The sequence below is a fragment of the Vipera ursinii genome (assembly GCF_947247035.1).
Source record: "Vipera ursinii genome assembly, chromosome: 2".
Lineage (NCBI taxonomy): Eukaryota > Metazoa > Chordata > Lepidosauria > Squamata > Viperidae > Vipera > Vipera ursinii.
In genome coordinates this window covers 270209140-270223211 of record NC_139513.1, presented here as the reverse complement: position 1 = coordinate 270223211, position 14072 = coordinate 270209140, and the positions used below count along the sequence as shown (strand labels likewise).

General features: G+C 43.6%; 1 protein-coding gene across 1 annotated transcript; it reads right to left on the bottom strand.

Moving 5' to 3' along the window:
- Nucleotides 1–2325: 2325 nt before the first annotated feature.
- Nucleotides 2326–13292, bottom strand: MCIDAS (multiciliate differentiation and DNA synthesis associated cell cycle protein; the record flags this gene model as incomplete). The annotated part of the gene is made up of 7 exons (XM_083353519.1): nt 2326–2748; nt 5659–5769; nt 6592–6800; nt 9104–9176; nt 11483–11568; nt 12034–12112; nt 12705–13292. The coding sequence occupies 7 exons, from the start codon at nt 13290–13292 to the stop codon at nt 2326–2328; spliced, it is 1569 nt and encodes a 522-aa protein (XP_083209645.1).
- Nucleotides 13293–14072: the final 780 nt, after the last annotated feature.

Below are 14072 nucleotides of genomic sequence, written 5' to 3'. Positions count from 1 at the left end.
GCTTTGAAGCAGTACATCCCGTTAATTATGCTGTCCTCTGTCAACCCTACCCTAAAAATCCAGAGTTTAGCCCAGTTTATGAAACAGACCAAGGATCATTGTGTTCTAAAAGCACATCAGCAGACTTTTAACTTAACAAAATGTATTTTATGCATAGATGTAACATGATTTTGTAACTTTGGGGATTTCAATTTAAGAACTAATTTAGGAAAAATCCATTTAAGAGCAGAACCTTAGCCTGAAAAAGTTCTATTCTTGAGCAATATTTTTGTATACGGTAACTAGAAATCTTCCCTTAAACAAGTGCTATTTAAGCCCACAGTACATGATGATGATAATGATCTACCTACCTAGAACTTCTGGTGGACTCTGCAACAACAACTTCCAAAAATTCTGTTTTTTTCCTATATGTAGTGTCATACCCTTCTCATACCCAATTGAAAATTTCTGTTCTGTACCAGCCTGCTACGGGCCCTGCAGGAAAGGCAGGGACAACCCCTTTACAAACGGCAAGAGGCTGGAATTACGCCTGCCAAATTTATAGCTACAAAAACAAACAAGACACGAACCAAGAAACAGGAGCTTTAAGAAACACGAACTATCCAAGCGGTTGCCTTCAGCAAACCAGCCCTCCCCACACATTCCCCTTATATAGAGTTCAGGGCGTGGCTTCTCTCTGCCTCCTTCCGAGAAGCCCCATTGCCTTCCTCTGTTTACTCCTAATTGACTGCCTCCTGCGTCGGGCGTCCTTGAACAGGGCCAGCTGTGGGTCATCTTCATCCACGCTGTCAGGCTCACACAGCTGGGTCTCCGTGGTGACCAAGTGGGAGGGGCCTGGCTGAGGGCTCTCATCAGCAAGATCTTCAACCCCCTCAGCAAGGTCTTCAACATCCCCCTCCTCCTCCTCTGAGTCGTCCGACCCAACTGCCGAACCCACAGGCTGACCCTGAATCACAACAATTTCATTTATACTGACCTTCAAGATCCCTCTCTCCCTAGTCAAACTATGAACATTATAAACTTTCTAAACAGAGAGATGATTACTTGAAAAAAGATATTCTCCCTATCAGGAGACAATGATGGGTCCATTCAAGTAGCCTTTGAAGAAAACAAAAGGGTTGTGTATATCAGGACATCAAGTTTTTCTATAATGTGAGATTGAAAAATGTGCCATGGAATGCATTATCATACACTATCCGGAATTACTGTATATGAGGAGATGTTGTTTTGCTTTGCAAATCTACCTTGATGCCAATCACCATCAAGGAAGGCATTCAAATCTTGAGATGGACTATTCAACTTTGCCCAGCTACTTCTTACTTTTATGCTTTTCATTTATTTATTTTTTTGTGCGCACACACATATGTGCCGAGGAGACCATCAAAAGCAAGTAACTACTGGTTTTCTTTCTGAGTCACAAGAAAAGGATATATTTATTGGATTTGTGAAGCTACCTAATCATCAAATGATGGAAAGATGCTTCACTTGAACATCCCTCTGAGACTTTGCGCAGGTATGCCATACACTTGCAGTTAGCTCTACAGATTAGCCTTAAAACTATCTTAGTCAATAAGACTAAATATACCCATCCCTGCTATGAGCCACTTGTGCAAAATTGGGAGCCCTTTCCAGAAAGGAGATCTCTTGCGCTAGCATTGTTAGATTCCTTTAGGGACACTCTCTGCTGGAGCAGTATGAGGAATAAACTTCCAGGCTTCTGTAAAGTGAAAAAGAAAAAAGCAGAGCGGAGAGCAGAGAGCAGTGATAAGAGCAGAGCTACTCTAGCTAGAAGACAAGAGGACATGAGATGCAGCTTTAGAAGAAGTTGCTCTTCTAAAGTGTTTGAAGAAAAGAATTTGATGATGATCGATTGGAGGTTGGGGGAGTAAAACTATGCTACAGAAGCCAATTTAAGACTGGGATTGCCAGTCAACAATAAAAAAAACCGAGCAGCCATTGCTAAAGTATTTCTAATCAGTTTTGATCTTGGATTATTTAGGTAATTCAAGTATTGAGACCAGGTAGATAATAGAATAGCACCATAAATATCCTTGCAGTGGGAGAGGGGGTAATATAGTCATACAATTGACATGCCACCCCTTTTTAGTGCATAAAATAGAATAGAGTTTGAGTCACACACTTTTTTGATCCTCCTGCATGCACAACCCTAACAGGTTTGGTTTTTCCCATGAAGAAGATCCTTAGCTTAAATATTAGGAACTTTTCTTTACTTCTGTTAGCCGTCTATAACACATCGCAGCACTTTATATGTGAGGACGAGTGGGATTTTGGCAAGTGTAGTTAGCTGATTGCTTCCCTCTTCAATCAGCTGGGGACCCATCTAAACTTGTAGCCCCCAGTGGCTGTTCTAACAGTAAAAGCATTGCCTTGTGGAAAGGCCAGTGTCCTAATGTTACAGTGCTCTTTGATGGACGTCTTGAAGGACACCCCTTCCTCAAATTCACTACCACTTAAGTCCAGGGAACTCTGACTGCTACATGTCTGCAGTCCATGGAAAGCTCCATACATGTGGATGGCTTCGTTCTCTCCTCGAGGACGCTTTGGGCCTCTGTCGTCATCAATGGACTGCAGGGCTGCATTGCATTTTTCTGATATTTCCCTTAAGATTTCATTCACTTCCATGTCCTCTTCATGCTCAGGAACTGACATCTGCTCAAGGCTTCTCTTGCCAGGACCACAGCTGAGGGAAAGGTCAGTGCTGTCTTTGCTCTGAGGGAGCATCAATTTCTGCCAACAATCGAAAGTAGAAATGTTAGCTGCACATCATTCTTGTTATTTCACACCTCCCCACCCAACAGACTATATTGCTAAAATCCCTCATACACTAAAAACAAGTGGAAAATAATTTATTTGGGTACATAGTCACATGTGAATTTTTGTGGGGAATCTCATAAAATAGCTGCCTTGGGTGAGGGCTTGTCATTCACAAAATCAGCACATCGAGACAGAAAGCACCCATGATTCATTCTATATCTTCCCTATCCAATTAATCTTGTTTACTAGGCACAACACATAACCACAGACCAAACAGTGGGCTATAACCATCCACCATTTGGTTTCTTTAAGAATATCTATAGAGCAAATCAAAATGATGCTGGAGTATGGTGCTTCTGAAATAGTCTAGATCATGAAACAGACAGGATTATAGGGATGATATTTTATTGTTGTAGGATAGAATATATAATCATGAAAGCCTACAAGAAACTTCATTCATTCACTCTTTTCTATTTATACAGCTGCCCATCTCACATATGACCCTTTGCCCATCTTATTCCATATGGAATCAAGACAGATTTAATTTGAGTTTCTATCTCATGTTTTATTTATTTATTTATTATTTATTAATTTAATTTGTATACCGCCCTTCTCCCGAGGGACTCAGGGCGGTGAACAGGGCAATACATAAAAGACTAGATACAAAAGTTAAAATTATTAAAACATGATTAAACAATGCCCATAAATTGATACAAATTTAAAATTAAAATCGTTTATAAAAATCCCACCCCATCCCATCAGGCCAGGCCAGCTTGTTTAAAGAGATGGGTTTTAAGATCGCGCCGGAAGGAGCGGAGATCGGGCGCCATCCGGAGCTCAACCGGAAGATGATTCCATAAATCCGGTGCACCCACAGAGAACACTCTCCCCCTGGGGGCCACCAGTCGGCATTCTTTGACCGGTGGCACCCTGAGGAGGCCCTCTCTGTGGGAGCGTACTGGGCGGAGGGAAGTTGACGCCGGCTGCAGGTGCTCCCCAAGGTATTCTGGACCCATGCCATGAAGGGCTTTGTAGGCCATTACCAACACCTTGAACCTCACCCGGAAGACAACTGGTAACCAATGCAGCTCGCGGAGCAAAGGTGTAACGTGGGAGTATCGGGAAACTCCCAGCACAACTCTCGCGGCTGCATTCTGTACCAGTTGGAGCCTCCGAGTGGTCTTCAAGGGTAGCCCCATGTAGAGAGCGTTGCAGTAATCAAGACGAGAGGTCACGAGCGCATGAGTGACCGTACGTAAAGCGTCCCGGTCTAGATAGGGCCGCAACTGGCGCACCAGGCGAACCTGGGCGAAGGCCCCCCTAGTCACAGCTACGATATGGTCTTCTAAGGAGAGTTGTGAATCTAGGAGGACTCCCAAGTTGCGAGCCCTATCTACAGGAGATAATGACTCACCCCCCATAATGAGGGGTGGGATATCCTGAATGTCCCGAGATGCCGGTACGCACAGCCACTCAGTCTTGTCAGGGTTGAGTCGAAGCCTGTTCCTCCCCATCCAGACCCGGACCGCCTCCAGGCACCGGGACATCACGTCGAGGGCATCGCTGGGGTGGTTTGGGGTCGAAATGAAAAGTTGGGTATCATCAGCATACTGATGATACCCAACTCCAAAACCACGAATGATCTCACCCAGCGGTTTCATGTAGATGTTGAACAGGAGAGGCGAGAGGACCGACCCCTGAGGAACTCCACAAGCGAGAGGCCTCGCGGTCGACCTCTGCCCCCCTGCCAACACCGACTGCGAGCGTCCCAGGAGATAGGAGGAGAACCACTGAAGAACCGTGCCTCCCACTCCCAATCCCCTGAGACGCCGCAGCAGGATACCATGGTCGATGGTATCGAAAGCCGCTGAGAGGTCTAATAGGACTAGGACAGAGGAATATCCCCTGTCCCGAGCCCTCCAGAGATCATTCACCAGCGCGACCAATGCCGTCTCCGTGCTGTACCTAGTACTATATTGCTGTTTTTCCTCCCTTAATGCCTCTCTATGCATTCCTGGACAATTTATTTATTTATTTTTATTTCTATAGCTGCCCATCTCAGGTAAGTGACTCTGGGTGCTGTACAGTCATAAAAGCAATTTAAAATACAGTATAGTATAAAAATAAATACATATGGTGGTCAAGGAAAATGATCATAGGTTTCCATATAGTCAGGAAACAGGACCCTTCAAACACTCGGGGTCCCAGACCTGAGCAGTTAACCAGATCTTCAAGGCTTACAAAAAGCCAATAGGGTCAGGGTCAGGGGTATGCAACCTCGGCTCTTTTATGACTCGTGGACTTCGACTCCCAGAATTCCTGAGCCTGGTCAGGGTCATCCTAACTTCTGAAGGCAGGACTTATGGCAGAGAAAGGATGTCTTCTACTCTCTGCCAGGTGACATTCTCCTGAGCTGCTTTGTTTTGTAACATATCAGTTTCTAATTTTTAAAATTAAAACAGACTAAACAAAAGCAAAGTCAGGAAGCCAGGCAGACATCAAAGAAAATGTGTGCAATTCCATTGGGTGCCCTGCGATATCACAAGGCCTACCTCTGAAATTTAACTTTACCGTAACATGTCATAATTAATCTCTGATTTTATGCTTGGAGAATAGATCAGGGTTAAACCAGGAGCTTTTTGATGTGTTATGTGAAAAGAAGAAGTCATTTTGACCATAAAAATAACTTTGCTTTATGACAATATGACCACCTAAGTCAGGGGTGTCAAACTGCCGGCCCGTGGGCCGATGCGTCATGGCAAAACCATGCCGACGCCATTGCTGGCAACGTCATCGTGACACATCATGTGACATTGTGAGTTTGACACCCCTGAGCTAAGTGGTACAGGAGTGATCTCCTGGGAGAGACACTTCAGCACTTACATCTAGCACAGAAGCGAGCTGTTTGGCTTGGCTGGCTAGCTCTTTCAGCTGGATATTTCTTTCCTTCAGAGAAGCAATTTCTTCTTGCTTTTGGGTCAATGTCTCTTGAAGCTGTTGGGAATGAATATGGTCAGGTAGGAATCACGAGCACAGACTATCTTATAAAACAAAGGTTGCCAACAACCAAACTTTGTGACCTATCCCTTCCCTTCCCTCCTCTCCCCCAAAAAACTTTTATCTCACTAAAGTGCTTCCTTGCTTAATTTTAATGAATGGCAGTTAAATTCTAGCTTTTTAACCTACATTTTGAAAGTGCACATTAAAAGATTAGACCACAACATACAAATCAAAGAAATACTGAAATTTATTTTCAGTAGAAATAAATTTAAAAAGGCATAGTGTTTTTTTAAATGCCATAGACAAATGCAGCTAAAACCAATGCATTTTATTTTCTTAGTAATTGTTCGCTTTGTTTTTGGTGCCTTTGAGTCAGTGTTGACTCCTGGCAACTGCATTTTTTGTGTGCAAGATTTCAAAGTGGTTTGCCATTGCTTCCTTCTAAGGACTGAAAGAGAATGGCTGGCCCAAGGAAGGTCACTAAACTGGCTTTATGTCTAAGATAAGACTATGTCTCTAAGCTTCTAGCCTGATGCTTAACCACTACATCAGAGTGACTCTCTTCCTATTAATTACAGTACAGCTTCCATATTTGGGCTACAAAAATCTGCACACCACTAGATAGTAGTAACAAGATAGAGAAATGACTTTGCTTCCATCTAGGAGTTGCCTGGATTTGTTTCATCTCACTATGAAGGCTCTATAATTTTCCTCTTGCTGCAGTGCTCAGTGCTTTGCATTGATACATTACTGTTTGAATGGCTTGCTGCTAAGTAAATGCCTAACCTACTTTTCATAGCCATTCACTCTTCATACCTGATTATTTTCTACAAGTGCATCCCCCAGTGCTTTTTGATTATGATCTGCCAATTCTTTCCAGTACTGTTCAGTGGGCGAGACACTCTCTAGGCTCAGGTGTGAGACTGGATCGATTTGTGTAGGTTTCTGGAGGCAGGGACTGGGGGGGCTTCCATTATCCACAGGGAAAGAAAAATCCAGCAGAGGAGCTATTAGAGGGGAAGTATCTGGAAAAGAATAGGAATAAAATTATATAGTTGGTTGACTCCATTTATCTTGCTGGCATGTGCACAATTTAGCTGGGGAGCAATTAAGGCTAAATTAAGCACAGAGCAACTAACTCGGAAGTAATGTTGGCGAACCTCAAAAAGCAGCATCAGATTGCAGGCAGTTCTTTCCAGAGGTTTGAACTGTTGTCTTGCATATGAGCATTGAAATTAAGCTACAGGTTATTCAGCTATAGTATGATTAAGCAACTATCCCATTTGGCTTTTTATAATATTTTTTCAGTTTAAATTCCTTCACTGAAAAAGAACGAATACAGATAGTCCTCAACTTGCGACTACAATTGAGTCCAAAATTTCCATCGCTAAGCAAGAATTAAGTACATTTTGCCCCATTTTATGACTGTTCTTGCCACAGTTGTTAAGTGAATCACTGCAGTTATTAAGTTAGCAACAAGGTTGTTAACTGAATCTGGCTTCTCCATTGGCTTTGCTTGTCAAAAGGTCATAAAAGGTGATCACATGACCCTTGGACACAGCAACGGTCATAAATACACGCCTGTTGCCAAGCATCTGAATTCTTATCACATGACCATGGGGATTCTGCAATGGTAGTAAGTATGAACAGCCATCATAAATCACCTTTTTCAGTGCCATTGTAACTTTGAATTGTCACTAAACGAATGATTGTAAGTTGAGGGCTACTTGTAGACATGAGTGTCTGCAGAAGGGATAACAAACAAACAAGCAAAAATTTGGCAGCTCAACTGTGTGTCCAACCCCCAACCCTTTTATATGCACTGCACATGAAATTCACCTAAAACAGGGCTTTGATCACATGGCTGCAGCCACCATATTTTTTTCCCCTCACACCCCTGCAAGTAGAACTTGATTTTTACCCACAGTGGAATCAAGAGCAGTTAGAAAGACAAATAGATTATAGGGGAAAAGATTATCCTAAACATTTCAGGGGTTTGCCACTAGAGGGCATCAGATTAGGAAAGCTTAATTTAAAGCAAGTTTCCCTAAACTTAAAAGGATTTTTTCCCATGAATTTGATTGGAACCACAGAAATACAAAAAGTGGAGTGAGAGATCGCCATTGATAAAAACAAAAAATCATACCTTGCCCTGAAACAGGCAAAATCTACAAGTAGCCACCCATTTACATGCCTCTAGTTCTTTATTTTTAGTTTAGAATAATTTTAATACAAAACCCACCTAATATAAATGTAGTACTTGGTTAATAAGAATTTGTTTTTTTCTGTTTCTTTATTTTTTTTATTGAAAAGTTTTACAATACATTTTATCTTTAACAATAAAGCGTGTATATGGCAGGTATTATTTTTCAAAATATTTTTTCATTTATTTCAAGGAAATGTGATTTAATGAGATGGCTACATTGTTTATAATATCTATTCTTTCTCCTAGCCGCGAGAGTTGTCTTGGGAGTTTCCCGGTACTCCCATGTTACACCTTTGCTCCGCGAGCTGCATTGGTTACCAGTTGTCTTCCGGGTGAGGTTCAAGGTCTTGGTTATGATCTTTAAGTCCTTACATGGCATGGGTCCGGGTTACCTCGGGGACCACCTGCTGCCGGCGTCAACTCCCCTCCGCCCTGTGCGTTCCCACAGAGAGGGCCTCCTCAGGGTGCCTCCAGTCAGGGAATGCCGACTGGTGGCCCCCAGGGGGAGAGCCTTCTCTGTGGGCGCCCCGGCATTATGGAACCAACTGCCGGTGGAGCTCCGGATGGCATCAGACCTCCGAACCTTCCGTCGCGGTCTGAAGACCCACTTATTTGAATTAGCTGGTCTGGCCTGATGGGGGATTATGGGTTTTAAATTGTTGTTTTAGAATGGTATTATTGTTTTAATTGGGCATTGGTTTAATCTTTTTTAACTTTTGTATTGTTATTTATATATGCCCTGTGAACCGCCCTGAGTCCCCAGGGAGAAGGGCGGTATATAAATTAAATAAAACCTAAACCTAAACCTAAACCTAATAATAATATTAATGTTATACTTGTGGGATGTTCTTTTTAATGTTGTCATTTTATGTTTTTCATTGTTGCCATCCAGAATCATATTTTGTAAATGGGCAGCCATATACATATGGTAAATAAAAATAAATAAGCAAGGGCAAATAGAATGCAAGTGTCTTACACCCAAGTAGACATACATGACATATGCATGCATGGTCAATGACTGAAATAAATTCTTTAATCAAGTGGTAGGCAGCCCATTGCAGAAATCCATAGAAACATTTCATTTCCTATATGAAATGTTAATTAAACTCTCTGCATACTTGCCAGATAAGAAATTATCCACGGCATCTCGAAACTCCTGGAAATCAAAGTCATCTTCGGGTTGCAAGGAAGGGCTCTGGAAAGTATAAAAGAAATGAGCCAATTAGGGAAACTTTTCTCCCAGAAACACTTTCTGACATCTTTCCACACTCAAAAAACATCTTCACGCACATCTGCAAATCCACTGGCCACCTCAGGCAGCGAAGGGAACAAGATCACACTGACATGCTGGAGGGGAAAACAAAGGGCGGCTGATGTTGGACTTGAGGGCAAGTGCTATTGAGGTATTCGCTATGATATACCAGTTTTCTTTTGGAAAAAACAAAAACAAAAACCCAGACGCGAGAAAGTTGAATCCACCGCCACTGCGGATTTTACGCATAGGCGGCCCCATCACAGGGCATGCTTCTCCCTACGTGCCACATAGTGGTCTAGTTGGCGAGATGCGCAAGCCAATCACATTCTTCCAAACTGGGCATTCTTCTCATGCTGGAGGCAAGCAAACCTGTGCGAGTTTTCCTTTCCAGTAGCCCTGGTTGGCTGACTAGATTGTGCCCAGTGGGTCATGCGTACACCGCCCTTGGTACGTATTGCACCAAGCTGAGCTGCCACTTTATAAAGTTGCATCTTATAAAATAAAATGGAAAATTAGCAAATTGGCGACTTATCATCTGCCCTACGTATCCTCCCTACCATCATATTATCGAATCTGATTATTTCTGGTTGTGGTGAAGGTGCAAAGTACCAATTTCTTCTCGTCTAAGATTGCAATCCAATCCATCCACTACTTTTCCCATAGAGTAAAACCTGAGGATTCACTTCCTTTAACTTCTGAAAAGCATAAATATTTATGGCAGATTATTTCCAAAGTTCAACAATACATTGCAGGGTGCAACTGTTTCAAAGGAAACTCAATACAGTGGATCGAAATCTCAGAAAGTCCAAATTAACTGCCATAGTCTCACACAGACATATACATTCTGACCTATGGTTTGTCTAACTGTGATTTATTGAACAATCCATCATTGTCTAGTTTGTACTTCAGGTGTTTAAGCTGTACTTGGTTAGTATACCTGATGCCAAAAATTCTAGTTTTTAAACCATGATGGCTGTTCACATAACATACAAAAGTCAAAATCAAGCAATCCACATTATGATTTACTGTAGCCTGTTATGTATCCATGTAATAAAATGTTAGTAGTAAAGTGTAACATCTTCCACTCGGTTTTCTAAAAACATTTCCCCACCCCTGAAGTGTGCATGCTGATCCTTGGGGCTGATCCTCTAAAACAGGCACTGTATATCTTTGTAAGAAAACACCAACAAGCCAATGGAAGCTTTCTGCAGTATCCCCTCATCATAACTACTGGAAAATTCTCTGCACCTGCACTGCATCATCCACAGTTCTCATTTGTAGAAATTACTAGCTGAAATTCCAATACTTATGTGACATCCTAAATCAATCTGGATTTGTTCTACTTTCCATTTTTAATAATCGTCCACTTGTCTGGAAAGAAAGGCTGTTTTGTGCATTAGCAGCAAGAATAAGATTATTTTTTTAAAAAAGTGTGGTCTCCTTTGATTCAGTCTTAACTCCAGATTTCTTGGGTAGTGCATGTAGCTTTCTCAGCAATACCAGAAAATGGTTTCCCAGTGCATTTTTCTGGTACATTTCTCAACATCCAAAGATCACCTATGGCTGATGGTCTCTCATCCAAATATTATCTACTCAGGAGTAGGCAACCTTGGCTCTTTTATGACTCGTGGACTTCAACTCCCAGAATTCCTGAGCAGCCATGGCTCAGCATGGAAAGCTCTCCCTTTCTCCTCAGCATAGCTGGCTCAGGAATTCTGGGAGTTGATGTCCACGAGTTATAAAAGGGCCAAGGTTGCCTACCCCTGATCTAGATAGATCCCATCACTAACCAGATCAAACGCCGCTTAGTTTTGGGAAACAGCCAGTGTCGGCTATCTGCTGCCACCTGGCGGATTGCTAAGGATGAGGTCCAGGTTTCTAAATAAATCTGTGTAGGTTAAGGGGAGGCCGTTTTCCCTAGTGCAGGGGTAAGCAACCTCGGCTCTTTTATGATTGGGTGGACTTCAACTCCCAGAATTCCTGAGCTAGCAGCTGGCTCAGGAATTCTGGGAGTTGAAGTCCACGAGTCATAAAAGAGCCGAGGTTGCCTACCCCTGCCCTAGTGGGAATGAATACCAAGCACTTGAGTGTTTGGCGTTCTGCAAGGCACCGGGACCACTTCTATCCCAATGCAGATCTCAACCAGGGAAGCATCCACAGTCTAATGTAGCAAAATAGCTGGTATAAATGCGTGATTCAAGTCGCAACTGTTTAAAAGCGCTGGTGGGTGAGGACTATCGATTTACCTGATGAAGAGCAGTGTCTGTAGAAGCTTCCCGCTGAAAGACTGAGGTGCAATCCGCTAAATCTTGCCAATCGATGGTAGCAAAGGCTAAAGGGAAACCAAAGACCAATCATAGGAAACCAACTTTAAAGACAGACAGATGTGTACGAGAGGCAGTGTGCAGGGAAAGCTAGGCTTGGGTTTGGTGAATCGAAGGTTTTTGTTTTGTTTCGTTTTGCTGTTGTGTAGAGTCGATTAAAGCATCTGTCTTCCAGATTGTTTATTCCTGAATAATTATCAGCCTCAAAAGTTGGGTTAAAAAAAAGACAAGATACAGGTGGTGAAAGGGGCAACTGTGAGGATGTGTTAATAAAAAGATGACTAGAAGCTCATTAATATAAATGTGTGTCTGTATGTGAGCGTACAGGGCCTGAACATTGCTAAGCACATTGATTTGTGCTTTAAATTGTAAGCCGCCCTGAGTCTTCGGAGAAGGGCGGGATATAAATGGGATTAAAAAAATAAAACAACCATATCTTCTAGCTGGAAATGAAGATTGCAAACCTAACTCACCCGTCTCTACTGAGTCCGGAGATGGGTCGTTATGAATAATTATGGGGCAGCTTCTGGGATGCAGGATCTTCCGTGGCACCTGCGGGCAAACAGTTGCAAACAAAAAAAGGTTAATCTTTTTCAGGCAGCCTGGGCATATGTCTCAGCCTCAGGCAACTCAGGATCTCTTTGCTCCTTAGGTTGGGCTGCCTGATTTCTGCGCAACAAAGCTTCACTTTTGATTGAGTTTGTATTGTGCAAGGAGATCTTTATCCTCTTTTTAAACCACACATACATGGACACACAGAGACACACACAGACACACACACACACACATATCTATGTGATATAGGTATATATCTCCTGTGCTTTCTGTATATTTTACTTATACCATATAGACATAGATAGAGATGATGTATGTAAGCACAGAAAGCAAAGGAGCTTGAATTTCTCCCTTTGACAGTTTCCTCCAGTATCAGAGCACTGGCCAAGGCAAGGAACTTTGCACACGCCCAGAGATGCTCGCTCTCTTATCAGTGCCCATCTTCCAGTGATTGAATGAGAAATCCAAGTTTTCTCTGGTCCAGACCCTGTCCTTGGTTTAACCACTGGGCGACGCTGTCTCCCGTCCTAGAGGGAGCGAGCGAGCTAGCCGTTTCTCCGGTTCGCGAGGTCTGTCTCCAGCAACGCACCTTTCTCTCTACTTTGCACGGCTTTTTGCCCAACCTGCCGGCCAAATCTTGCACTCTGTTGGGACAGAGGCTGCCACAGGCTTGCCTGCCGTTGTTACCGCCGCCGCCGCCGCCGCCGCGGCCGGCTCCACTCTCGCGCTTTTGCATCGGGACTCGCCGCCCGGCTCGCCACCCAGAACGCGTCGACTGATCGGTTGGCTGGAGCGGTCTGGCCGCGCTTGGGGAGCCTGGCCTCCTTCTCTCTTGGGAAGAGAGAGCCGAGGGGAGGCGGGCCGGCTGCGGTTTGAGCGCCAGAGGTGGCGCCTTTACCTTGGCACACGCCAGCATGGCAACAAGCGAGCCCAGCCTCATCCCGCCGTCCCTCCTCTTCCAGGCCTTTCCCCGCTCCGCCCGGAGATTAGGCTCGATCGCCGCCGTCGCTGCGGCTCGGAGCAGACGAACGAAATTGCGCCCTTTCTCTGCCTCTTGGCGCCCCGGCCAACCGACCAGCGCGGCTGAGAGTCCTTTTGTCTTTAACTCACCGCAGCCCGACAAAAGACAATCCAAACCTAGGCTCTCAATGTCTCCGTGAACATAGGCAGAGAGCATTTTTTTTAGCTCCCTGACCAGCAGCCCCTGTCCTACTCCTATTCCCTTGGAAAGAAATCTCAAGGATCTAATTAGATGCCCATGTTAAGTGTTCAGATTATGCAAATTTTAAAGGCAAGTTAAAAGTTACGAAAGTTTACTGCTGGAGGGTAAAAGCCTCCAGGACACCTTTTAGCTACGCCACACACTTACTTACTTACCTACTTACTTACTTACTTACTTACTTACTTACTTACTTACTTTTTGATTTGATTTGATTTGATTTGTGTGCAGCCCATCTTGTCTAATCTTGGCCATGCCTGACCCAAGGAAACCCCAATCACAAAAGCAAAGAATCACCTGAGCCTTTCAGACAAGTTTGACACTTTGGATGAAATTCATAGGAAGTTGGCAGAATTGCAATCGAAACCATTAGAAATCCCCCTCGAGATACGGAAATTCTTTACACAATCCAAAAAGATAAAACTGGCCAAGGGTGACAGCCATTCAGGCAAACATTTCTTTCAAGATACCAGAGATCACGCCTATTAATAGAGAAAAGGACCCTTCCTCTATTAAGCAGGAAGCCAATTTATGTAATGATTGAGTAGAAAGACCAACAAACTCAGCAGGGTACCACCAAGTACCCCCTATTGATCATCCATCTAATTACAGTTTATGATAGTTCCTAGAGCAGACATGTCAAACACAAGGCTCGGGGGCCGGATCCGGCCCACAAAGTGGTTTCATGTGGCCTGCGAAGCCATCCTGGAAACAGTGAGGGAATGGCCCCCGCTGCCT